The 26284-nt window shown below is 41.2% G+C and overlaps 1 protein-coding gene across 3 annotated transcripts in view; it reads right to left on the bottom strand.

The window, feature by feature from the left end:
* PIK3CA (phosphatidylinositol-4,5-bisphosphate 3-kinase catalytic subunit alpha) overlaps positions 1 to 25671 on the bottom strand; it is a 33818-nt gene extending 8147 nt beyond the window's left edge. Inside the window, exons 1-10 of one of the 3 annotated variants that reach the window (XM_080604544.1) lie at positions 25500 to 25671; positions 16533 to 16808; positions 10584 to 10997; positions 8827 to 9036; positions 7962 to 8212; positions 6062 to 6307; positions 5081 to 5166; positions 1875 to 1980; positions 314 to 466; positions 71 to 205 (exon numbers count right to left, since the gene is read on the bottom strand). In XM_080604544.1, coding sequence (XP_080460670.1) covers positions 71 to 205; positions 314 to 466; positions 1875 to 1980; positions 5081 to 5166; positions 6062 to 6307; positions 7962 to 8212; positions 8827 to 9036; positions 10584 to 10935 — 1539 coding nt within the window. In that variant the 5' untranslated portion in view covers positions 10936 to 10997; positions 16533 to 16808; positions 25500 to 25671. Of the gene's footprint in view, positions 1 to 70; positions 206 to 313; positions 467 to 1874; positions 1981 to 5080; positions 5167 to 6061; positions 6308 to 7961; positions 8213 to 8826; positions 9037 to 10583; positions 10998 to 15245; positions 15882 to 16532; positions 16809 to 25499 lie in introns of those variants that run through there. The other 2 variants (XM_080604543.1, XM_080604545.1) reach the window with 2 other exon arrangements.
* Positions 25672 to 26284: the final 613 nt, after the last annotated feature.

The raw sequence follows: 26284 nt of genomic DNA, 5'->3' as shown, positions 1-26284 counted from the left end.
AGAAAAAAAGAAAGAAGAGTAAGTACTTTCATATTTTAGTAGCTATTCTTGGAAGGTAAGTTTGTCTTACCAGCCCCGCATAGCTGTAGTTGAACCCCAGTTCACGTGAGATAGTCCAATTGGCATGTTCTTCAATCACTGTCATATCTGGAAACTTAACAGGATTGCTAAACCAATCGAATTCCAGCTCTAAACATGGAGTTTCCTACGTAAAAGGAATTTAAATTAATTTTTCAGTCCAATGATACTAATTAGAATATGGCATATTTTGAATATGTACTCCTAAGAAAGAAGTTCACATGCAAATACCTACCTTATTCGGATTCGATCCAGTAACACCAATAGGATTCAACAAATCTTCCAGTCCATGAGGTACTGCCCAAAGATTCAAAGCCATTTTCCCAGATACAAGAGTGTCTGTGTAATCAAACATGTTTATATTTCCCCAAGCCAATGGGCAGTGCTCCTTAAAGAGATTAAAAGACGATCTTTCAGTTTCATCTTCTAATTACTGCACAGTAGTACATTTTAAAAAGGAAACACAGTAGATTAAAAAATTAAAAAAAATAAGACTATGGATTCATCGTGGCTTAAAGTTCTATCTTTGTAGGTCCCTTCCAAATGAACTATTCTGATTTCTAATGTCTGTCTGCACACTAGAAAGATTATCAAAACCAAATAATTCTGGTTTTCATAAAAATAAACAGCAGCTGTTTTCCCTACACTTAAACTCTAGCTAATAACAAACTAGCGGGTCTAATCAGAGAGTTAAAGTTATGTTAACAATGAAAGACATGCTCCAAACAGACTCTTCTGCTAATTTTTCAAGCAGTTTAAGACAGGGAGGGAAAAACATAAAATGGACACAGGAGAACAGTACAGTACATAATCTTGCTATTAACAATACCATCTCACTTGGTCAATTTAAGCTGGCAGTGAGAGCAAGTAATTAGAGAAGTATCATTATATCATAAATTGCATTGTTTTCCTTTTAGTAACACTTGTTTAGCTCCATTTTTCCCTGATAAATCATGTACCAAACAGACCACTTAATCTACTGGAATTTATTGTTGTGAAACCACTGAACTCTGTTTCTGACATCAAACCTTTAGTTGTGCATCACGAGAAATAACATTTTTATCCAAGAACAAGTTGTTACATTTCCAGATTACCAGAAAGCAGGTTAGGGAAATTGTACCGTATTTTTCTTTCCTTGCACACAACTATGACACCTAACCTTTGTGCCAACATAATATAATGGCAATCATTTTGCAGAATGATATCAGAACACTTGCAAACGCACACTAACATTGTCCCCATGCCCTAGTAACTCACGATTTGTAAACCTGGTTGTAGATACAAAAATTACAAAGTACCTGTGACACACACAAATGCAGAATTTAAAAGATGCTAGTGTCTAGAATTAGGTGCCATATTTAGATTCCTAAAAAATGGTTTGGGATCTTTCCTCAAATACTAAAGCAGCGCAAATTTTAAAATAAACTCTGAATCTAGATATAAATACTGTCCTTCTTTAATTAGCAGCAAGTAATTTATGGGTTTAGAAACTTGAAGGCACTCACACCTCAAAAGACTAACACTGATCTTATTGACAGGCCATATAGTACAGATATGATTTGCAGTGTTGAATGTATAAGCTTTTTCAGTTATGTTTGATTTCAAATGACAAAAAGTGTTAGTCTGAATAATATAAAAGAAAAGAAAAAATCCTATTTGAATCAGCATTTCACTAAGACTCATTAGCAGGACAGTGCTTACCAAGTATCTTCCCGAAGTTGATTTGAGTAACTTTTGCTTCTTAGTTTATTGAATGAATTGAATGAATATTGAATGGATACTATGAAGTATTTTACCTCTTTAGCACCCTTCCGGCCTTTAACAGAACAGATAGAAAGGCAGAGCCGAGCAGCACGTGGAAGATCGGGAATGTACATGTCATACAGCAACCACTCATTCCATCTGTAACATTTACAAAGCAGAATAAAAGCTAATTAAAAGAGGCCAGGAAGAGAGCTGTATGCAAAGAACAGTTATACTAAAAAGAGTGTTATATCCTTACCTAAGCCGTGCATGCATATAACGAATACACTTTCTTACTGTAGAATGGTCCTCCCACATGCATTTGACTACACTGACTGCCTTTGGGAATGGAAGCTTCCCTGATTAGCATTCTACCATCAACATCGTTTAAAAAGTCATGTTAGGTTCAATTCTTGCAAACTGAGTAACAGGTTCATTCATCTATTTCTCGAATACCCAGAAGCTGCAGCTATCAGGTAGGTATAACCTAAAGACAACGACTTTGCAAATGAGCTACTAATGTAAGGTTTTACTTGTGAAATCTTTCACTTTAGCATTCAACTAAATTAAAACTGCTAGAAAGAAAAAAGATAAATGCAAGATGCAAATACAACTGAAGTCCAAAGCAATATTCCTAATGTCCTGCCATATTTTTTGCATACACTAAACACTGTACAGACTAACAATTTTTTTTTGCTAATACATTACATTTGATATAATTAGAAGTTGATTGAAGAAAAGTGTTTTATAGCTGCTATTTAGAGAGCTAAGCAAAGAAAACGTATCTTGCAAATTTTTTTTCTCAGTTTGAGGAGAATCATTAAATATATGGATGGTAAATTTCAAGTATTAGTGTTTTACAAGACATTTCTGGTTCCAGTTCCTTTGCTAGAAAGGCTGCAACTTAATTTACACTAAAACGTGAAACACTAGGGACCAGTCGTTAGGTACAACCAAACCAGAGATTCTTCAGCAATGGTGATAGAAAATAAGAACACTTCCACAGCTGCATAAAGAAAGGAAAACTGAAATTGCTGGCAGCAACTGGACACTTTCCAAATGATTGCTTAACTCTACCAACTCTATTAGCTGTGTTGCTGCTAAAAAGTAAGTAAATGAAACAGAAAGCACTTAACAATTAAAATGCAAGGAACTGCAAAATCACAGCAGACTGAACCATGTTACCTCTTCAAATGACAGTATTCCAGTTACAAAATGCATTACAGTCTCATTTCATTTTGAAAATAAAGGCTTCCTCAAATCCTTTTTTTACAGAATGACCAGCTTGCTATTCCATGAGGTTCTACCGCATTAGCAAAGTGTGCTTAAGTATTTTTTCCTGCAGTAATTCCTCAAGCACTCCAGAGTCTTGTGCATAGCCACTGTTTCTCATATTCCATTACCTTGAAATCTCACCACTACTACTAGTTCAAGTAGTCTGAATCATAATAAATAAAAACAAATGTATTCATTCTTCTCTGTTACATTGTTCTAGAATTAGACTGCTAAAACAACCGAGATACTACTCAATTTACCATAGAAATAAGAGCACAGATCAGTTCTAGAGAAACATACATTTCGTTTTCATGAACTTCTTTAACTAGAATTTCTCTCTCAACTGGCAGAACTGTGCTTTTGAACTGCTGAATACAGTTATTTTCTTAAGTATTTTCTTAATTTTCCTCAGCTGGGAGAAGCAGCAGCTTACAAGGACAGCATTAATTTTTCCATGTGTTTGTAGCTACTAAAAGCAGCATTTCACAAAGAAATAACTCCCCCAAGCCCTTCTCTATGAAGAACTAAATTGGCAGATAAACTTTAATTCACAGAATCATGGAATATCCTGAGTTGGAAGAGACACACAAGGATCATCGAGTCCAACTCCTGGCTCCACACAGGACCACCCAAAAATCAAACCATGTGTCTGAGATTGTTGTCCAAACTCTTTTTGAACTCCAGCAGGCCCGGTGCTTTGATCACTTCCCTGGCGAGCCTGTCCCAGTGCCCGACCACCCTCTGGGTGCAGAACCTTTCCCTAACCCCCAGCCTGACCCTCCCCTGTCCCAGCTCCATGCCGTTCCCTCGGGTCCTGTCCCCAGAGAGCAGAGCTCAGCGCCTGCCCCTCCGCTCCCCTCCTGAGGGAGCTGCAGGCCGCCATGGGGCCTCCCCTCGGCCTGCTCTGCTCTAGGCTGAACAAACCAAGGGACCTCAGCTGCTCCTCATACATCTGTTCAATTTTCTTACAGTTTGTTAATTCCATATAACATAGATCTGTGTGGTGATATCCGTGTTTTCAAATCACACCTTTCACCACCTTTCCTAAGAGGTTTTTCCTCTAAAAGAGCTACGCTTGAACTGGTGGTTTAACTATGTGGGGGATAACTAGGAGGGAGCAACTATTTTTCAGTAACCGCACATATTATTAGGTGTTATAATTAGAGGGCCTAATCATATTCATAGAAAATATACCTTGAGACTTTCAAAGACATCAAGTCAGAAAATGCAAGTCAATTTCTGAACACCTATTTCGTATCTAATCCTACGAGATGCTAAAATTGCACACCTCCTCTTTACTCAGAATTACAGGCAAAAATTTAACATCTTTTAAATACTAATTCTCAATATGTTTATGTATGCTCAAATAAAACTTTGTTTTGCGTATTAATGGCACTTTTAAGTTCACGTGATTTATTCTTCCAGATAATATTCATGGTAGGTCCTGAAAACAATCAGCCCATGGCTGGCAGTCGCTTCCAGATTAGCAAACGATTCCCATCTCTCCCCACTCAGTGCTTCTGCTTTAGTATACACTATGCAACCTCACTGGAACAAATTTGTGGATTACATTACATCCCACTGCCTCATGCTGAAGTTGGAATCTGTACCTGCAACCGGAACGCAAGCTATTGATAGAGAGTAAACAAAGAGAGCTCAGCTGCCCAGAACTATGCTGATTTCACGGTACTAATGAGTAATTTTACTGGAGTTTGAGGCAATTGAGAATGCACAGGTAAAACAGACCTGTTCAGTACAGCAACTGTACTATTATATGTAACATTACAAGACAAAATACTTGTGTTTGAATGAATTCAATTCTATTTATACATACATGGATACGTAAAAATGTTCTTCAGGTAAGGGATTGCCAGCAAGTAGCTCTACCTGAACAATGCTAAGCAGAGCCTTTACTTCTTCAGTACTATCATTTACAATGCCCTGGAAGTCAGGTTCTCTACAGTTGTTCTAGTACCTAGCTTACCTGGGATTAGAACAAGGTACCCTCTGAGTATTCACATTGTCGCACAAAGGTTCCCCTCCATGGTAGATACCTGTTCGAACATATATCTGAAAATAATGTTAATATTAGTACTATCTTCCAAATGTTATTATAAACAAAATATGTATTCCTATCAACATATAATATGATTACAACATATTATCCTTTCATTTCTATCAGGCTAAAAAACATCAAAACACCCCAGCCCCCTAAAAAACAGCATCATCACCCCTCAACCCACATTTTTTCATGCTCTGCAATGTGTTTAGTATAGTATATATGCACAACCTTCTATGAAAAAATAGGTTTTGGTCTTTTTCCTTATTATTTTTGCTAAACTATTCTTGAAAATACAGTAATAAACCTGAAAGGAACTTCTAAAATAAACTGGAATTTATTATCACTTCTTGTGCCAAACTACAGCGAAGGAAAAGACCAAACAGACGAATTCTGAGAAAGTTAGAGAGTCATACTTCTTGTATGACTTCAGTAGGATTAAGCCCTACATGCCTTTTCTCATTGATCTCCCCATACCTTCCTTTCTAAAAAAGATAACAGCACACTATCCAGCATCCCCTTATCAAATGTATTCCCAATTACTGCAAGAAATTCTTGAACATACTCATTGTTTAGAATGTGGAAGATAACATGGGTTTTGTTTTTCTATCCATTACATACTCAGCTGAAGTGAACTACACGAACTCAGTTCTGCTCCTGTCAAGCGGAATATTTAGCTGAATACCACAACTCATGCGTTTTTCAGTAGTATACAAAAGTTTGTAGATGTTAGAACATAGCTGTATTTTTCAGAATTGAGTGCTTAAATTTAAATGGCATGAGGATATAATTTTCCAACATTACATAACAACTGTTTCCCAATTGTAAACATGGAACAGAAAATTTAGGAGAGAAGCCATGAGCTATTGAAAACCACATGTGATTCCATAACAGCATTTTCCTTACTTTGTCAATGTCTCTAATGTTCACATTTACATAGGTTGCACAGAGAATTCTTATTCTGAGAGCACTATTTATAGTCCACAGGGATTTAGCTGTAGCTTCTCCATTCATGTAGGGTGTAGCTGTAGAGATACGCCTGGAATAAGATGGCATTGTAAAGGTATCCAGTGGCAGCTGGGTATATAGGCTTTCTTTAGCCATCAGCATCAGATTGGGCATGCGACCAAGCATTATACAACTTCTTATGTACTGCAAGAAAACAAAACCAAAAATCAATGTGTTTTTAAAGTGTACGCTCTTGGTAATCAATGTGTAAAAGCATCAGAAAAATATATAAAAGCAGAAGCAGCTCATCACTGTCCCTTTACGTAAAACCTTTATGGAGTTTTTAGTTATAACATTCAACAATTTAAGTACATTGCTGGGTAGGACTGCACAGCAGTGCTTCAAACAGATTTTGAGGTATGAACAATGTCTACAGCAGCTGAAGGGTGAACTGGAGACAGAGAACAGAGCTGACAAAAGACAAGTCTGGTGCCTTGTAGGGCTCCTTAGTTCAGGCACAGTGCAGAGCAAACCAGATTGCTTCCAGATCAGGGCTGGTTCCTGGAAGCAGGTTAGTCTTTTTCTGCCTTGCATGCTGCTGTACTAGTATACAGCATGTATGTGCAGACACAGTACAGGTGCCCACGATACTCCTAATCACAGGTAGAAAGCACAAGACAAAGGGCAGGGATGTTCATTTTTGCTTCTCTTGTACTTATCGCCTTCAGCTCAGCACTGATTCTGACAGACTCAAGTTTTAAGCCTGTGTGGCGTCCACTCAGGACTCATTGCTGAGAGCATTTAGTCTGGCAACAGTACTACAAAATACAATGTGTTAAGACGAGTCCAGCTCTGGACTGTAATTAGTAAGCTCTTCTGTGGCACAGTAAAGGCATACCAGATACTTTTGAAGAAACCACACTAGATCAAATAGGTCTAGCGTTTGATCTCCTGACTGCACAAAATTATTCACGTATGCTTGCCCTTGTTCCCCAGCTCCCACAGTATAAAGTTTTTTTCCCATTATTCAGGATCCCCCATCCCCCTTTTCTCCTCCCTCCATTGCTCCGGAGAGCAGATTTTCAACCATTTTAGATGAAGGAATGGAAGCTGTTTATTACAACAATACATTTTTCAAAGAGGAAGCAACTGCAGTCTGTCAGGAAATCTACAGGGTAACATTGTTGTCTACTCCAGAGAGGGCTGCTCAGATGCTCTTCTGTCAGCAGTTCTGTCACACAGCACTAACAAAACCAAGGCACTGAAGGACGGACAGCCACAAGGAAGATTTACCAATGATTAATGCAGTGCTGGCAGTTTACCACTCCCCTTTCATAAGATCAAAAAGTTGACTGATGTAATTAACAGTAAACCAAGAAAGTTTGCTTATTTTTTTTTCCAACCTCTAAAGGAGGAAGGGAGAAGATCCACAGTAGCAATGGTTGCTTCGTAATTCAACATCTGATCAAATTTCCTTTTGCATTACATCAGCCCCCTTCAAGCATAACTCACCTCTTGCCATCAGAAACGTGGGATATTTCTGAAAGCACCTGACACTGATTTATCACTAATATTAGAGGTAAACTCCTACTTCATTTAAAGAAGAAAAAATAAACCAGTGATCTAAATCCTAACTTCAATTACCTTTCCCTGCCACAATTGAAATACACACAGCAACAAATATGCACACAAATCAAATGCACATGCATTAGCCAATTAGTTTAAACACACATACACTTTACTTTCTACGTTTTCGACTAATTTAATAAAAAAGCAAGTCATAAAATTGATCACTTTTCTCCCTCACAAATTTGGATTATTTCAATGTACTTCAAAATAAATCCATTATGTTACTCACCTTATACTGGCTCAGCGGATATTTTTCTAGCAAGTATTCATCACAGCCGCACACCTTTAAAATATACTTGCCCTGGTACTCCAACACGCAAAGCTTCAGTTGTTCGGATGACAACAACATACTTCGTGTTTTCTTCCTAATTGCTTCAGCAATAACTTGCTCAGGCACACAGTCATGATTGATTTTTAAGGTGTATTTCTGTTTATCATTGTTTGGTGAGACTATTACCCAGATCACAACTATAATTTGCCCTAGAATAGATGTGAAATAATGTTATCATTTTCAACACAGTTTCAACAGACATACAAACCATCTCCCCCTTCCCATCCCCAAAACCCAAAACTACAGAGAATTACTTGCAGTACTACCGCAAGGAACTAGGTGCCCTCAGCTTATTTTTGATTCCAGTGTAAATTCAAGAACTTTTACTCCTAGAGGTTAGGAATATTATAATACAAATACTGACTATTCATTCGGCCTTCAAGAAAACAGCACTAACTGTTCCATCCTTGACAACTGTGAGATAACTCAGTGATTCGGTATCATTTAATTCTGCATTTCTGAGAATTGAAGAAAAACAAAGAGCCAACAAGCTGTTTCTGCCATTAGAAGAAATTACTATTTACCACGTTTAAATCTTGAAATGTAAGTTATTAGAACAGCAAAAAACATTAAAATTTTGCTGTTTGCATTTTGAACCTACACACTATTAAGGAAGCTATTTTGAATAACTCAAGGTCATGATACTGATGCAGTATACTAAATATACTACATAAAACAGTCATTTACCTAAGTCACCAGCTGTATTCTGATTTCAATCACACACAAAAAACCATCGTGTGTCTACAATAAATATTTTTCTTACCTTTATCTAGTTTATTGTATATGTGTTTGGGTAGTTCAGGTGAAGACTCTACATTTGGAGGACAGACGTACAATGCTCTACTATGTGGTGCATTGGCATCTCGAAGATCCACTGCTTCTTTACAAACATTAAGAATATTTCTTCTGAAGTCTTGTACTTCAGGATCCTTAACCATGTCAAATTCACAGACGGGCATGCCAATAGCAAAACCTACAGTATTGCAGAAGCATGAGGAATTAATTGCAACTGAAAACTAAATTAAAGATTCCTTCTACCACTGACAAAAAAAAGCACGTTTCAAGCAAAATAGAACCTAAAATACTTCTGCGTTAACCACTGGCTTCCACTTTATACATAATTGTTTTGTCACTCAAGAACAACGCAGTTCTGAAGGTAAGTTCACTCAACAAGCACAGAAGAGGTTAGAAACCAGGTGTGTGTTTCCTGAAAATCCTGGAAGCCTTAAATCACCAAACTCACTGCTAATATTGCTCGTGGAGGAAAAGAATCAGCAATAAACTTCTTTTAAAGTCAGCACAAAGATTTCTGAGAGGATCAGAGGTGCTGTGGTACTGATTTTCTCTAAAACCTGACAGGATTACTAGTAGCCATTAGAACCATTACCAAATTTGCTTACAACTCAGTGACAGCTCTTCAAGTTTTTGATTAACTCCACTATTAAAGATGTGACAAGCACCCCAAGAGATACTGAACTTAGCTCCTTAGCAAAGATTCACGTAATAAGGGTCCCTTCCTCTCAAGTCTTCAGTCTTACATCTAATTCCATTTACTTTCATAAATAATTATTTTTGCATGAATGCTCAAATTTGAAAGCTTTCCAACTATCTCCACGCACAGTTAGGTAAAAGCACTGTTCTCTCCAAGTCCTGAACAGGTTAAGTTTTACAAAACAGAAGGAGTTTACCCATGATGTATTCATAACAATTAAATAATTTAACAATTAGGAGCTCCCCAGAACAAGTATTTCCAGTTGACAAGTCCCTACCACTGCAATATACATCTGTTAGCAACTACGAGGGAGGGGGTATGCTTGCCCTGGCTGAATTTAGATACTTAACCTAGATACCAAAACATATGCTAGGCTCCCTGTACCTTCTCAATGGATACTGGAAAGTGAAATGCTTCTCCATAGAGGATTCAAAATACTACAGTATGTCTCCTTCAGGTGTTTTTGTCATGTTCCCCCTCACCTACCAATGCTCTTTTTGTATGAAAGGGGGGAAGAACCCACCTCCGTCCTAAAATGCTATGCTAAGCAAGGTAAAACAGTACTAAAAACTGTGCTATTGCAAACGTGATTTAAAGTTTGTAATGAAATTCTCTTCTACTTTCTCTTGGCTATCACAGTTCTGCAAACTTCAAAACAAAGATTGATTTCCCAAATAAAACAGTTACAATAAAGCTTTGCTCTGTGATAATATGAAATCCTGCTAATTAGAGACAAGCAAAAGATACGGTCTAACTCATATACAGCTGCAAATAAGCAAAGTGAAAAATTTGTATGTGAATTCAACTGAGAATAGCAAAAAACAAATTAATTCCCAGTTTACAAATGTTGTCTTAACTATGATCAGTATCTTTAGATATTTGATACACCAACTAACAATTACGAAATGCAAGCTTTGACACATACAGCTGCAAGAGGTGACAAACATAATTCATTTCAATTGTTCTGTGTTTTGAAGAGGAGAAACCAGCTAAGCGGATTAGCTATGGTTAAATACAAATAATCTCACCTATTTCTCTGTTAAGAATCTTCTCTTCTCTGTTACCTACTGGTTCAATGACTTTTAGAAAAGGTTGAAATAGCCGCAGGTCACAAAGCCTCCGTGTTTCATCGAAAAACTCTTCTCTTTCTGCTTCTTGCGTAACACTTACAAAAATGTAAGAAGATTCATCTTGAAGGAGCTGATAGAGAGGGTATTTTCTCGCTTCTTTAAAGAGTTCGTGTTTAATAGTTAGTAACGTGGCCTCACGGAGGCATTCTAGAGTCACTATCATTCCATTTGGGAGAAGACACTCCACAAGGATCCTCGGTGGCATCAAGTGGATGCCCCATAGTTCACCGGATGATGGTCGTGGAGGCATTTTTAAGTCTTTTGATAACTTTGTACTGGAAGTTTTTCAAGCAGTGATTTGTATGAGTAAACCTAAGAAGAAAAATCAGAAATTTAAACATTAAAATTTAAAATACTAACACCAGAATTTCCGATAATGTTTATCAAACACTTCTTACAATCATAGATCCATTTCACAGCTATGTTTTACATCATAAAAACAAACCTGATAAAACCGGTAAGGAACATGCATTTAATACAAATATCTACTCAAATAAAACAGTTAATAGAACCACATTGGTGTGGGAAAAAAATGCCCAAATGCATATGGTTTGGAAAAGAAATTAGGACTAATTTTTCTACCCAGGGTTTATATACTTATAGTTAGAACAGTTAAACAGCACAGGGGATGAAAATACCTAATATTAAAACTGTTTTACAGCAAGTTTAAGCCTCTCCAGTGCTTGCAGAAACATCTTTGCCAAGCCAGGGGGAGGGAGGGGACACGCCTGACCTTTCAGCAGCGCTGGCTCACGCTGACTTAAAACAGGTACAAGAAAAATTGTATTTGTGTTGTATAGCCCAGTGGCCAATGATGGATGCCAAACAAGGAGCAGGCTGACAGTGGTATTTCACAAATAAACTCTCCTAGTCACTGCTATTTATTTATTTATTTTACATTTTTATCCTGGCAATGTTTCTGCAGTCATGAAAGAAATCTACCAAGTCCAATCGAGTTTGTCTGGGAAGTTCTCAAGCACACACAAAACGCAGCCATCCTGTGACAAGAGAACAACATCCCACGTTGCACGGTATCTGCTTTGCTTTGTTCTAAAGCCTGCTCCTTTCACCAGATGTCCTAGTTTTCTTGCAATGAAACAAAGCTCCTGATCTCGCATTCATCGCTCTTACCTTTTACAGAAACCTATCACGTGCTCCCTACTACCTCTTTTTCATACCAAATCAACTATTTAGTCCTTCTCTGCTCCGAAGTCATTCCATATTTCTAACCTCCTCCTCATCCTTGCGTCTCTCCCAGCCTTACCGTACCCTTTCTGCAAAGGAAAGGGAGAACAACCACAGCTGCACAGCATAGTCTGGGGCCAAACTGCACACACGGTTATGTACTGACCACCTAGGCTGCTCAGAGAAGCTGTGGGTGCCCCATCACTGGAAATGTTGAACGTTCGGCTAGATGGGGCTTTGAGAAACCCAACCGAGTGAGGTGTCCCTGCCTATGGCAGTGGCAGCTGGACTGGATGATCTGCAAGGTCCCCTCCGACCCAAGCCATTCTGTGATTCCGCAGCTGCGTTTTCTTTTTTTTCCCTAACTGGCTGCTTTTCTGACTGCCCCTGAGCAGAGACATTTCACTGCACTACCTATCACGGACCTAAGCAGTCGCTGCAGCGCACTGAACTGCCTCAGAGGTCATCACACATCAAGCAAATGTCTAACAGTGCATCACATACACTTAGCCCATACTTTCATTACATTCAGCACGTCCATTATGAGAAAAGGTAATATCAACAGACATCTAAAGAGCAGGCCATCCCGCCTCCTCCCTCAGCCAAGTGTCCTGAAAGCACAGGGCCAGGAAACGACCAGGCTGCTCTTCTCAAACCCTTCTCAGCCATCTTCCCATTAAAGAACCTTCTCCAGGTGGACCCTCTACCTTGGTTTCTTCTCTTTAAAAACACAAAGGGGGAGGGTATTGACAACAACAGAAATGACTTGTTGGAAGTGTTTTCTTTCAAGTATGCCCAGTACCTGCTTTTACCACACTTCAGTGCTTAAGATGCATTAGACTGAAAATGATGTTTTCCCAAATCCACTACTTCCTAAGCAACTCTCGCTACCAATAGGGTTATCTTTTTTTTTTTTCCTTCCTTTGTAGTTGCAGTTTGCTCTTTTAAAATTATCAGCAGAAGTACTGAAGTGCCACTGCAGGTTTAGAAAAACGCTTTTCCACTAACACCTCATGCATATTTAGAAGGGCTTTGCTACCGACTTCTTTTTGAAAAACAGCTTAAAGAAGCTGTTTTATTTTCCTCATCATTGTAATGGTCTCAGCGAGGAGGCACCAAAATGGAAAGGTCTAAGCACACTCGTGGTGTACTTAAAGAGCCAGACCAGGAAAGCTTTCCAATTACAAAACGTTACAAATAAACCCAGATAACACCACTCAGAGCAGCTTGGAGAATTATGAATTACTGATAACCATCCTCGGTCTACAGATAAAAAGAAATACACAGGTTAAAAACTATCTTTTTTGATCAGGTGAAGCATGAGCAAGACTCCCTCTCCGTACAGCTGAATCACATGTTTATATTTACATTTCTTAATTACAAGCATAGGCAAACAGACGTTACTGTTAATGCATATACCAGCATGAAAAAACAAAGCAAGAACATGCAGTCGTAAGAACTTTTCTGTCCCCACATACAAACAATGATAATACGGATGAACCACAATCAAATTAAGTATTCACAGTGCAGACTGAGTTTACACCTGCAGTCTTTTAAGTTCACAGCCCTGGTTAGGCTTCTCTGAACTGATGGTTGTTGGAGCCCATCTCCTCCCCGCCCAAGGCAGGTGTTCTCATTCTTCATCACGCTGGCACCCTGCTCCCTGCGCCAGCTCCTTACAGGCTCAGACGGATTGAAGTGGGGAAGAATTACTCACTTTTCCTTTCTCAGTTTGGGTTCTGCTGGCTCAGCTGCCTTACCGAGAGCACCTTGGAGCCTGAGATGAACACCAGGGTCTATGCAGGGCAGGGAGCAGGACTGCAGGGCACATATACATATTAAATCCTTCTAGATGCTATCTATTCCAAATAAATGTCATCCTTGACTTTTTTTTTTAAAAAAAACATTAACTGCCAATACTTTTTTTTCCCTCCAAACAAAGACTTGCAAACGGGCCAGAAGGGACAGCCCAAAATCGACACTGTTTTTGGAGCAACTGCACCAAAACAGCAGCTTTGTTTTAAATTGGGAAACGGACATGTGCTGGAGCTGTGTATATAGTCATTTTGTGTGCACATTCATTTTACTTGTGCATGTAAGCACGCCTCCAGGGTTTGGATTTGGAAAGCAAAAATGTAAACAGAAACAGTTTTGAAGTATAGTTGGCAGCTTGTGTTTCTGTGTACACTTTCAAATCTGGAAGGCTGCCTGGAATAAAGAGAATCAATTATGTTCTTCGACAGTCAAAGGAGTATAATTTAAGAGAATTCTAGAGAGATTCAGATCCAGCTATGGCTCCATGCAAACACATCAAATGAACACGACATCACACCTGTAATTTCTGACCTTCCAAAAATACCTTAAACCTTGTTCCTCTGCCAAAAGCTTCGGCATACCACAGATGGTCAGCAAGCCAAACTGAAAGCACCCACTGATCAGACCGTATTCTTTTGAACTCACTACAGCCCTCCTGATCCATTAAGCACATTCTCCATCGCTAGCCTTGCTAAGCACCAACAGCGATCAAATTCTGAAACTCCATTCAAAAATAAAATACGTGGAGGAAAAAAGAGGGAAGTGAAAGCACATGCCTCTCAAAACACTGATTCCTACTTGCTTCCATGCTTATCAAATTAATGCTAGCTTATACGATCTATTTTCTTATACGATAGAAATCAGCTACAGTCAAACAACTACAGAATTTAGGATAAGGGATTCTAAGATAAAAGGCTTCAAAATTTGCTTTTGGTAAACTAGGAGACCAAAATCAATGCAAAAGGGCAGACTAAGCACTTGATACAATTTTATCAGTCCGTGCTTGAAACTGAGTTAGTCGTTCAATAAACTTCTAAACTTTAATTGAAGTCCATTAGCTTTTCCAATTGTAAGACAAATCTCATTACATTGCTGTCATAAACAGGATGTAGTAATGTCTTATAATAACTGGTAGTATCTTTGGTATCAAAGAGCTGCTCATTAAGATTTGTATGGAGATCTGAATTCTTTTCCAGTTAGAAGTTTCCTCCAGACTCTTACCACTGTCTTCAAATGAAAAATTCTTCTGCTCATTAAACAATCCAACCACGTTTATAGATTCCAATTTACTGCACACTCACGAGTGGGTTCGATGATTTGCTCACTTCCCTATCAAACTGGCAGAAGAACCAGCTACAGCCAATTCCCCCGAACAAGCTATTTTTATTTCTATAGAATCCCCAAAGCTAAAGTCATGAAAAAAAAAAAGCCTGCAACAAAAGTAACCCTTTTCAGAACACAAACTATATTCTATATTCTGTTTTGTCCCTGAAATTTCAAACTTCCTAAAGACCAAAATCTTTTACTGTCATCGTCAGACGCAGTCATCCCAAAACTCACCATGAAGGAAACTGGGCAGAGCTGCCTGTCTCATTTTGCTGCTGTCCAAACCTGCTGCGTGGTGACAGTACGACTGCCTCAGACTAGATATTTTCAGTCTTGTCCTTTTGTTCTTCCTGCTTGCCAAGCTGGCATTTTTCCAAACTGCAGGAAGACTAGTACAAAGATGTCTGGGACTGTCCTCCCTTACAGCATTGTTACGCGCAGTAGCAACATTTGCTTTGTCTCTAACAGAGAGCAGGAGACTGATGCACTGCAAGTTATGTGTCTGTATCTCTTATGTATTATTTTTGTCTTTATTCTTTCACAGAAAAGGCGCAAATACGCAGAATTGCTTATCTGATCACAGCCAGCAGCTCAAGGGAAACGAGCATTCAGAGGGATTGAACAGTCAAAAACACATCTCATAGCATTTTGTTTCCTTGTGAAACAGACAGGCAAGTACTTCTAAATAATATCAGTTTTACTTGGAGTTACATACTTCTCCCCCCCACCCCAACAGTGCCGAGTACTTTTGTTCTGGACTGAGCTAAAAAATTAACATTATTGGTAGCATCTGTACAATTGTAGTACAGCTGCAATACAGCATTTTTTCTCACTGGAAACTAGTGAAACTCAGTTTCAGTTTAGTTCATTCAGAGCTCTATCACACGCAAATTTTTTTGTTTGTTTGTTTCAGAAAATAATATCCTTTGATTCTGGTGGTAGTGACATCCAGGAACGGCAAGTAAAATCAATGGTGAGGTCGTTCAGAAAAAAAAGAACTCACTATGTACTATTGCTGGCCAATACTGAAAAGTTACTGGAAAAAAATATAGTATCAAACAGCTGAAAAAAACACAAGATGAACAGATTTTAAATCCAGAAATATTCCTGCTGGAATCTTTTTTTTTTTTTTTAAGAAGAAAAACAAAACACCTTCATAAATTCTGTGGTCTTGACATCACGCTATTTTCCAAGCCCCCTGACCGCCCCCACCCGTGCGAGCACGCTGTGTGCAGCCCCACTCGCTGCCTGGGAGCCACGCAAACAGGAGCACGAGAAAGAGGCATTTGCAAGTCGCTGGTGACCTCTGCGACTCCCACCACGATTGTGCTTTTTCCCTAGGGATCCCGTGACATACCAAGAGCAGAATGTCTGTCCTAGAACATTTTCTGCCAGTTAAGGGCAGATTTGTTTTCCTTGTTAAACAAAGGAAAGCCTGGAATGAAATCTCTCTTTTTAGACCAAGATCATTCAATAATTCCACTTCTAGCTTCACCTTAAAGGAAAGGATCTTGTACTTACAGAGACCAGCAGTCCCAAGGTGCAGTGCAAAGGCAGAAAGGCACTGCATCTCCTCTTTACTCTCCATACGTGTTCTTACTCACTATTTTGACCACGGCTTGGCTTCAGGCACATGGGATGAGAACTACTCCCCTGTAGGACTGTGTTGGGGCTGGGGCCGTTCCTCCGCAGCTAGGTGCGCGCCCTGGAGCTCGCTGAGCAGCACTCCCATCCTTTCAAGGTGTTTAAGTCAAAAGCCTCCAAGTTAGGCAACAAAAATCAGAGCGACAAGCCACTCTGTGCCAACAGAAAGAAGGTTTTCCCATGATTACATATTTTCTTTAATGCTCTTTTACATCGGTGACAAAACATACACGGGGCTTCAATTTCAGCTTTTGCATGCAGAGGCTTCTGCTTTTGGAAATCAGCAGAGAATGATGTAAACAAAAGATTACTCCAGAATTTCTTCCACGAAACTGGACTAGATAGGTAACAAATGCTATATATACACGCACAGACGTAAACATTAAGCTCCACCTTAAATAACACTGTTTACTTTTCTTTCTGTTTCTTCCCATCCTCCCCCCTTCCTGGGATATTTGGAACCCAGACAGTAAACAGGATCTTTAAAAACAGGAAGTGCTGGCACAGGGACAAGGACAAGGAGCAGGACGAATCCAGGTGTTGTGCGCTGCTCCCAGCCTTCGCCCAAGCAAGCAGCTGGGCAGGGCTGCAGCTGGGCCACAGGGGCTTCCTGGAGCTGCCCCCCGGCTTTGGGGGGTAACTCTGTGCTGCAGCAAGGTGAAGCTCTAGTCCTGTGGAAAAAGAGGGAACATTTCCTCCTGCTACCATACCTAGAAGGGCAGGGAAAGAAACGCAGAGGGACGCTGAGGCACTACAGCCCCCAGAGCGTGGGGCTTTCCCCTCCGCTGCAGCGAGCAGACGCAGGCAGGGCTCTGGCTGCTGGGCACCCCACCGGCTCACGGGGATGGGGGCACAGGGGAACGCACGTTCCCAAGAAAACTGGGCTGAAATCAGGCCAACTGCCGTTTATTAATTTTATCTTTCCTCAGCAGACCCACCCCACGAGCCCTTCCCTTACTAAAGAGAAGCTGAAAATGCCGAACTCGACAGATTTTGACTTAGAGCACGTTGTGCATACAGCCCACATCACGTTTCTTAGAACAATGTCTGAGAGCAACGGTAAATTGAGATAAAAGGTTTCTGCTGCACTGAAGGAATCGCTCCAGACCCTGAAAGCAACAGCGTAAAATAAAAATTAAGTTTTGAGGTGGCACTGGCTAGCAGTATTTCTGCAACTCCGCAGGTTTTTTAAATATTAAATATAGAAGAGCGAACTGGAAGACAGAAGTTTCTGTTCTGTAATCCAAATATAAACTAGTTTTCCATTTCTTCTGTCTTCACTCACTTCTGTGGCCAAACAGCCTTTGTAGCAGCATAGGTTTAGTTTGCATAAACGTGCTGACTTTCCTCAAAGAAAACAACACACATTATAATTTATTTACTGGCAAACAGAAGTTGGGATGCAGCTTCACTTCTGACAGAGCATTTATAAAAAAAACCAACAAAACATGCCTCAGCAAAAGCCATGGAAGTAGTGTTTCATTTTGTTTTTGAAGCTCCTAAACTAAAACCAAAACAACCCCCACGCATTTTCCACTGAGGCATTTCCTAACTCTCTAAAATCATTTGCTGAGCGAAAGTCTGTGACGGAGTTAATGCAAAGCCACAGCTACCTAGGTGAAAAACTTAGATTTTGCAGCAAACTCCTCTCACCCTACAAACAACTAAAATTAACTCAGCCCTCAGGAAATTAGCCTACCCAGACAGAGACGTAGAATAAGAGAGGAGGCAAAGCCATCCAGTTCTGGGAACCCTGCCCTGCAGTAGTCACCTACTTCTTCACAACCTACGGCCACCACAGGAGAGTAGTAGGGCTTTTTAAGAGTCAGTTAAAAACAGTGAGCATCACTCCCAGCAGCCTGTGATGCAGAGCCAGCCTCTGTGATGAGCTACCTATGAGTTTAGCAGAAGATAACCCTGCTGAAAGGGAAACACCGGGAGTATTCCGCAGAGGATGATGAAGACCTTTACTGACCACCTGAGCAGAGTCAAGGCTTACCCGTGCGGCAGCACAGGGTGCCCCTGGGCTGCAAAGTGTTCAGCACCCATGGGTGCTCCTGCAGGACATTGCCCCCTCCCAAAGGTCACAGGTCGCTTAGGTGTGGTGAGCTTAAGGGCGCCAGGAAACGGGGCCTCTGTGCAGGATGCTTCTGTTGACTGAGTTACTGACGGCTCTACGTAAGCTATAAATAAAGCGAAATTTCTGTGAAACCTGGAGGAGCGTCCGTGCGTTTTGGTTCCAGCTGCTGGTCCTGGTTGCAAAAGCGCTAGTTCCAGGGAGCGCTGACCAGATGTTGAGCTTGCTGCCGGTGCACCTCCTGCCTGTACTTCAAGCTGTTTCCCAAACTGTTTCCCAATTCACGTTTACTATATCTGAAAGAAACTGCCAGTATTTGCCTAGATAGATATTTACAAATAACATGAACTCTTCTAAGAAGAAAGTGACATAAGCTCATAGGCATGTAACCACTGAATACCATCAACTTCTCCACAATAACTTGAAGATTTCTCAACTCCCCTGCTTGGAAAGTTGCTTTCATTTCCACAGCAGATTAAACACGTAGGTACGTTGGGATGTGTTGCCTACCTACGATCAGAGCTCTGCTAGAAGGGCTGTATTGCGGTGACTGAACTTTCTCTGAAAAAGCCAAAGCGACACTAGTGGTGGTCAGTGTCTGCTATTAAGTGCACTTTATACATCTCAAACAAGACGTGTTTTTAATACGAGGCGCTTTGGAAACATTTTGTTAATGCTTTTGCAAATGTATATATTCAAAAGGACTGGAAGCCTGGTGAGTTTAACCTTGAAACAGAACATCACACAAGCTTAAGTGTCTTGGATTTAATTCTAGCCCATGAGAAACAACAATTAGGGAGAGTAACCACACTGGCAAGTCATCTAACTCACCTTTATTTTGTTTTTATTTTTATATTTTTTAATGAAACCTGCTCACACACAAGGACAGCAAGAAGAGATCAGAAGCTGTAATAAGGGTTACACTTCTCAAATTTGACAATACACTCAAGCAGAGGCTCTAGAGTCCGGGATAGCTTTTGCTCTCCTTTTGTTCGTGTAGTTTTGTTGCTCACCAGTTCACATCCTTTATCTCTCGGTAGTAGTTATGCCTTCTTCCTCTACATGTCAAAACATTCCAAGTCGGAGCTATCTAAGATCAAGGGAGCGCTGCTCAGCAGCGATAACTACAGCGGGGCTTTCTCCTCCATTTCGGAGCAAGTTGAAGAGGAAAACAACTTACTAGGATTTACTAACAAGCAAGTAATTAAGCTTCACCTATTGAATTAAAATGTTGAAGTCCACTTTAAATACGTTATTTTAGATAAAGACCGCATCAAAAAAAAAATCACACTACTCATTAAGTATATCCTCTACAAAGACAGCATCTCAGTTCCACGTACTTTCACGTACTATTTTACACCAAAACACACACAATTTATTATAAATCCCCATAACGAGCTTGCTAGACCAGAAGTGGCACTCACAGGCACAGGCTTGGATGTTGCTTAAAAATTAGCTCTTTCACTTAGACAGAAGAGGTTTTTGTGGGACAAGTGCTCTTCTACAGTACTTAACATCAAAACCAAAGATCTCAGAGGTAACAGCATGAAATTGCAAGAATAAGAAATGCAATTTGTTAACTATTTTCCTCCCACCAACGGAGACTGTCTTGATACACTGATAAGCAGAACTGGATGCTCGACATCCACATACACTTTTCAAAACCCAGCAGAAGAGAAGTTTTTGGTTTTGCTAGTACCATCTCCACTTCTAAAATCCAGCTGTGGCATTTGCTGATTATTCTGCTCAGAGCTGGGAACATAAATACAAAAATGAAGACTAAGTGGTATGTTTTATAATCTAAGCAGTTTAATGACCACAAGATGCATATTTTAGAGTATTATTTGGAATGGAGGTATTTACTTCCTGTCTCCCAAAGGGAGCTCTATCTAGAAGCTTCTCCCCATGTTAACCACATTAACTTGATTTTAAAGCCATGCCTGTCGTCAAGAATCCCTTTGTTGTTTTCCATCCTTAATGAAAAGTTACTTAATGGCACAAGCACCAAAGTTAGGTAATAACGTATCTCACCACACAAAGCATATTTGTGAAGTCTGAGAAAAACAATTCACCTCCCCTGTGCTTGCACAGAAAACCAGCCTTCACTCTCTGGTCAGCGTTACTTTATTTGTGCCTGTAAGCCCAGATGGTCAGTGCTTAGCTTGCCTACATCTTCATAAAAATTAGTCTCATCGCTTCTCTAGGAAGTCAGATGCCAAAGTCTCAAGGTTCAAAAAATTTTGTTCTATTGTATTCAGATCAGAGAGCAGGCAGGTATTTCTACTTATGGTGGATTTGTCTCAGCTGAAGTTCGGAATTTTATATATCTTTTTAGTCCTGCTCAAGGCTTCTTGCATTTTCAGGATGTTCAAGAACTGCTTGTTTCTTTATTGACTGCTAATATCTTAAAGACTGAATTAGGTTGCAACAAGGCATAGCCTTTTGCTCTATTGAAAGAAAAAAAAACAAAGGTCATGTCCACCACAAGGACTTTCAGCTGTTTAGCAGCGAGTTTAAGACATTTCCCAGACAACAAATGCAATCACAGCAGAAAATCTATGCTTCTGGATGGGGACCATGACCCAGGCTAACAGCAAGAATCAAAAGAAGTCAGGAAGAGTCTTGGAAGACGCATTCATCATAATTAACTGCCACATTAAGTACTGGCAAAAGACTGGCTGGCTTGCACCTTAAATAAATAATTAGTGTGAAAAAAACAGTTAAGTCTGAGCCACAGATAAGTCTTTTGACATACTGTACAATCTAGGAGGCAAACTTCCAGTTCCCTTTCCTTTCTTTTCTGTTTGGACTTTGAAAGAATACACAAGGGATGTTTCTCTATGTTTCTTTGCCTTAGAAGAGGGTCATAATGTACAGCCAATAATGTGACTCAGCTGTCTCAATTTCAGAGAACTTTACAGTTAAGTTTTAGTCAATTCAGTAAGGCTCCCGTATCTGAGAAACATGCTTCGCATTTCACAATCCTCAAAAGCTCCACTTGCAAGTATTCCTTTAACTGGAAGCCGTAAGTGAAACTGCCACAGTTTCCCTACATAAAATCCAAGGATTTAGGTTAATTTAAGAAAATTAACTTACAGGGTGGACAAAAAAAAAAAGAAAAGACTTGAGGTATACCCAGCCTGCTACCAGTAAAAAGCAATGAGGCACAAACCAGGAGAACATTGAACCTGAAGTTCTACACTTGACCCGACTGCTCTCACACTAGGCCGCAGCAGAGCTGATTTACTTCTGCCGCTGCGTTGAGTTCGAAGCGTGCCAGCGAGGTGAAGGCTTCTGAAGGCCTCCATCATTCTCTCTCCTTCAATTTTGTGAAGGTAAGTTGGTTTCTTTGAACTTCACTGTCTTGTTTGTGGAGTTCAGGTACTCAGGTGTAACTTTTCAAAAGCAGACCATAAACATTCCCAGCGAGCGTGCTTGCTCAATCATGCCTGCCAAGGGCTTTTATTCCCCGCTTTACCAGCTTTGAGAAAAGTATGCTGTTCATAGAGAACAAGCGATTATTTCCACTGTCCCTCACACTCCTTGTTTGAAATGCACAGGGTTTAGAGACCGCCTCTCACAAAATTTGATCCAGAATTAACTAGGAAAATACTTTCCAAGAAGCGAAGTGTAAACGTATGCTATATAAAATAAAAAGACACACTGTTTGCAAAGCCATTGCTTAGACAGAGGGCAGATTCAGAACTACAGACACTACTCAGTCTGCAGCATTCCCATTTGCCCACAGTTTATTTGCATAATTTACAAAAAATGCAACCTTTTAAAACAGTTTAACTCCCCCTAGTCCCCCCTCCTTTTTTTTTTTTTTAATTTTATTTTCAAGTTAACACTACAGCAGTGTTACAAGGAAAAAAGACAGGGTATTTCAGAGTTATTTCTGGTTCATTTAACACTCCATCAACCATTCAGAAATAGAATTATAGAATAATTCAAGCTGGAAAGGACCTCTGGGAGCTATCTGAACCAACCCTGAACTCAAAACACTTCACATGTTTGACGTCCAAATAAAAACCGAGAGAAACAAATCTATTTTCTCTCTCCACCATGCACATTGGGATTAGGATACTACAAAGAGAGACTTGTAACAAACAATTCTTCACCATGACACATTCAACTTGAAGAGTAAAAATTCCCATCCAGTTTTAGCTTAAATATTTTTATGCCTCTTCTAGTCTTAGCTACAATTTCAGACAGGCATCGTCACTTGGAGCAACTGGACTTGTGGCTTTTTAAAAGGAAGAGACAAAACTCCTAGATGGATGGAACGCAATGCATGAAGAGCTGGAAAAAAAATCTCTACCATATCTTACACTTCAAGGTATGAAGCTTTTTTTCCAGTTTGCTGAAGTACAAACACACATTCTCTCTCTAATGTTCCCTCTCCAACTCACTGACACACACAAAACGCCCATGTGTCTGCAACTAGGAGACTTACTAGATCTCAGACATTCTCCAGTAATTACAAAACTGTAAGTAATAAGACAAAACCCTGTTTTATACTAATACTAAGTATTAAAAGACTAATTTTGAAGTACTATTCCTGCTCCAGTTACGTATCATAAAAAAAAAATCAGTTTTAACTGTTTCCTCACCTGTATCAAAGTTAAATAGAAAAAAAGCTTGGCTTCCTCTCGTCCAAGTACAACATTTTTCATGCGCTTTGTCAAAATTAACATGGGTTGTAGTTAATGTACTCAACTAGACGAAGCAAGCAGGTGTGTGTGTATATACATATACACACACACACGATACCCATCTATGAGATGCTACTGTTTCTGGTATGATTTGGAACTGATGTATCAGCATAACAAATCTACGGAAAACATTCTGTACATAAAACATCTATTCATTAACAAAGCTATTTCTGCAGACTAAATGCCAGCCTTAAGTTTGTTGTTTAACTATTTACAGATAAATCTCTGACTTAAAACCTGTGATGATCATCAAGGTTTTAAAACTGTATTGTACAGGAGCAAGCCATTAACAAGCACACTGCGTACTTCAATCTGAGGAACACCTGTTTTCGGAAAGAAGTCTGTTCTTTGTGCAACAACACCTTTTAAAGATCTGATTTCAATAACTTCCAATAACTGGAAGCCTCTTATGATCTCATTGGTTTTGTGAGACAGCGTGACATTAAGTGCAGAGCCCTTGCTTGTTGTAGAAATTCCTAGTCCAAAACCTCCAGCAACTTTTTAGGACAGCTACCCAGGAAGAACTGTTCCCAACCCGCTCTCAGAAAGCGGCAATAGTCTGGTTGACAGAGAAACAGTTAACTAAACACTGAGCTACTTTATGACTTCCAATAAAGCACAACTGCTTTGTAAACAGCTCAGCTACACCACCTTTTCCAAAGAAGGCTCCAGAAAAACACACACACGCTCAGTTCCCTAACTAGTGGAAGTAACCTGTAACAAGAAGCAAAACATTTTTGCCATTAATACTAGATGAGTAACTGAAGGAGCAGAACAGCTAAAACATCTGGGCATGGATTTGTAGGCTGGGCTTGAGCACTCTTTGAAAAACATTAAGTGTCATCTCCAGGTTGCTAAGTTTGGCATCAAGTTAACGCCTCTGAAGCGCAGGGCATCTTCTCAAGCAGAACTCCAACTGCAGCTGTGAAGCTGTCGTATTTATTGTCTTAATGAAAAAGCAGAGCATTTCATGGATCACAGGCAGAGCTCTGCGGTTTCATAAATTCCCCTGTAAACACTACGAGCTTGGCTAACGCGGGGTTTGTCTACATGATGACATCGTCTAAAATACGCTTCCAGATAACTGCTCTGGAAGAGCTTTGCCATGGTTATTGTTGGAGAATAACGTTATTTATTGTTAAATTTTATGTTCGCATGGGGCTTTATTTCAGAACTGATACTGAGATCCCTGCAGTAGACAAACCATTAAACCCCATCACCCTGAGCACTGGAATATCCCTGGGAACTCGCGTTGTTTATGCACAACAAGAGGTGGACTTTGATTATTACAAGGCACTACGGAATTGTAGCTTAGAAACAGCTGAAGCAAGTGCTCCAAGAACATCTCTATAAAATAACGTGTGTGTGTGTTAAGAACGATGCTGACAGCGATGGCAAAGTTAACTCTTGCCACATGATGAATGTGAAAATTTGCCACAGCTCTAAGCTGGGATGTAAGGGTACAAGTAGGTAACAGAGTCGAGAAGCGGGTTTCCTCTATGGAAGTGCTATGATATCCAGTCAGAAATCAGTTTACCACTCCTTTCAGGCTCCCTAGAGGATGAACTGAAGCAAAGGTCTATAGCCTGAAACCTGCACTTCACTCACACTTACCCCGAATACGCCGTGCTTATAAAGGAATCCCTGCTCAGCCGCATTCTTAAAGCCCTCAAGAAAAACAACCGGCAGAGGGAAAGACCTTACAGAGCAGCACCAGAAATCACAGCTCTGATACCTCGAGAAACAGCACCAAAGCCCCTCAGGACGAACAAACCAGCTCCGAGCAGCGGTACCCCCCAGCCCCACGCACGCGACCGCCGGCGACAAGCCCCCAGCCCCGGCGGGGAGCAGCCCCGCGGGCACACGGCCCGCACCGCATCCCCGAGGAGAGACCCAGCCCTGAGGAGCCCCCAGCCCGGGCGCCAACCCCGGGGGGGGGGCGGCAGCGGGCGGGCACCGAGGGGACCCCCCCACCCCTCACCGGGCCGCGGCGGGCCGGGAGCAGCCCTCACGGGGAGGCCGCGGCCCGGCCCCGCGCTGCCCCTCGCTCACCTCACGGCCGCTTCCGAGCCGGGCAGGGCCGGGCCGGGCCGGGCAGCGCCCCCACGGCCCCCGGCGGCGGCAGCCCCGCGCCTCCCGCCCGGGCAATAACAGGAAGGCGGCGGGGCCTGACCCCGGACGGGGAAGGCGCCGCCCGCCGGAAGGGAACCGCGGCCCGCGGGGGGAGCGAGGCGGAGGGGGGCGGCCGCAGGGCGCCTGCGCTGCCGGGGAGGGGCGGGAGGGAGAGCGGTGTGGCGTCACTCGGCGTGACGTCACGGAGAGTGATGTCACGCCATGCCGCGTGACGTCACGGAGAGGCGAAGCAGGCCCGTAGCGGCGCTGGGGGGGGGAGCCCCCCGGCCGGCTGTGGGGAGCGGGGCTCGGCCTGCCCCGAGCGGGCCCCCGGGCTGCGGCATCAGGAATGCTTAAAGTTTTCTCTAAAAAGCGTTTAAATTTGTAAAATTAAAAAAATAAAACGTTGATGTAACAGAGGCTGTGCGAGCTGCCGGAGTCGGGGCGGTTCTAACTGTTAGCGAGGGGTAAGCGTGCCGAGCGAGTGCCCTCGGCTGGGAAATAGGAATTAAAGGTGGTAACGCTTAAATCGCGTTTGGTTTTCTCGGGGTCCAAACCCAGCGCTGGGCTGCTCGGCCGGAGCCAACGGCACACAGTGCGTGAGGGCCGCGGGATGGATCAGCGGGGCGTCCCGAGGAATCGTGCCCTTCGGGGCTGACACGCGTCCCCGCAGCGGGAAAGGCGGCGTATGGGAGGTCTGGGGAGCTCTGGGCCAGGTCCCGAGG

This window comes from Anser brachyrhynchus, assembly GCF_964034855.1.
Source record: "Anser brachyrhynchus genome assembly, chromosome: 9".
NCBI classification, from domain to species: Eukaryota; Metazoa; Chordata; class Aves; order Anseriformes; family Anatidae; genus Anser; species Anser brachyrhynchus.
The sequence above is the reverse complement of the archived record's forward strand: the minus strand, read 5'-3'. Positions and strand labels throughout refer to the sequence as shown.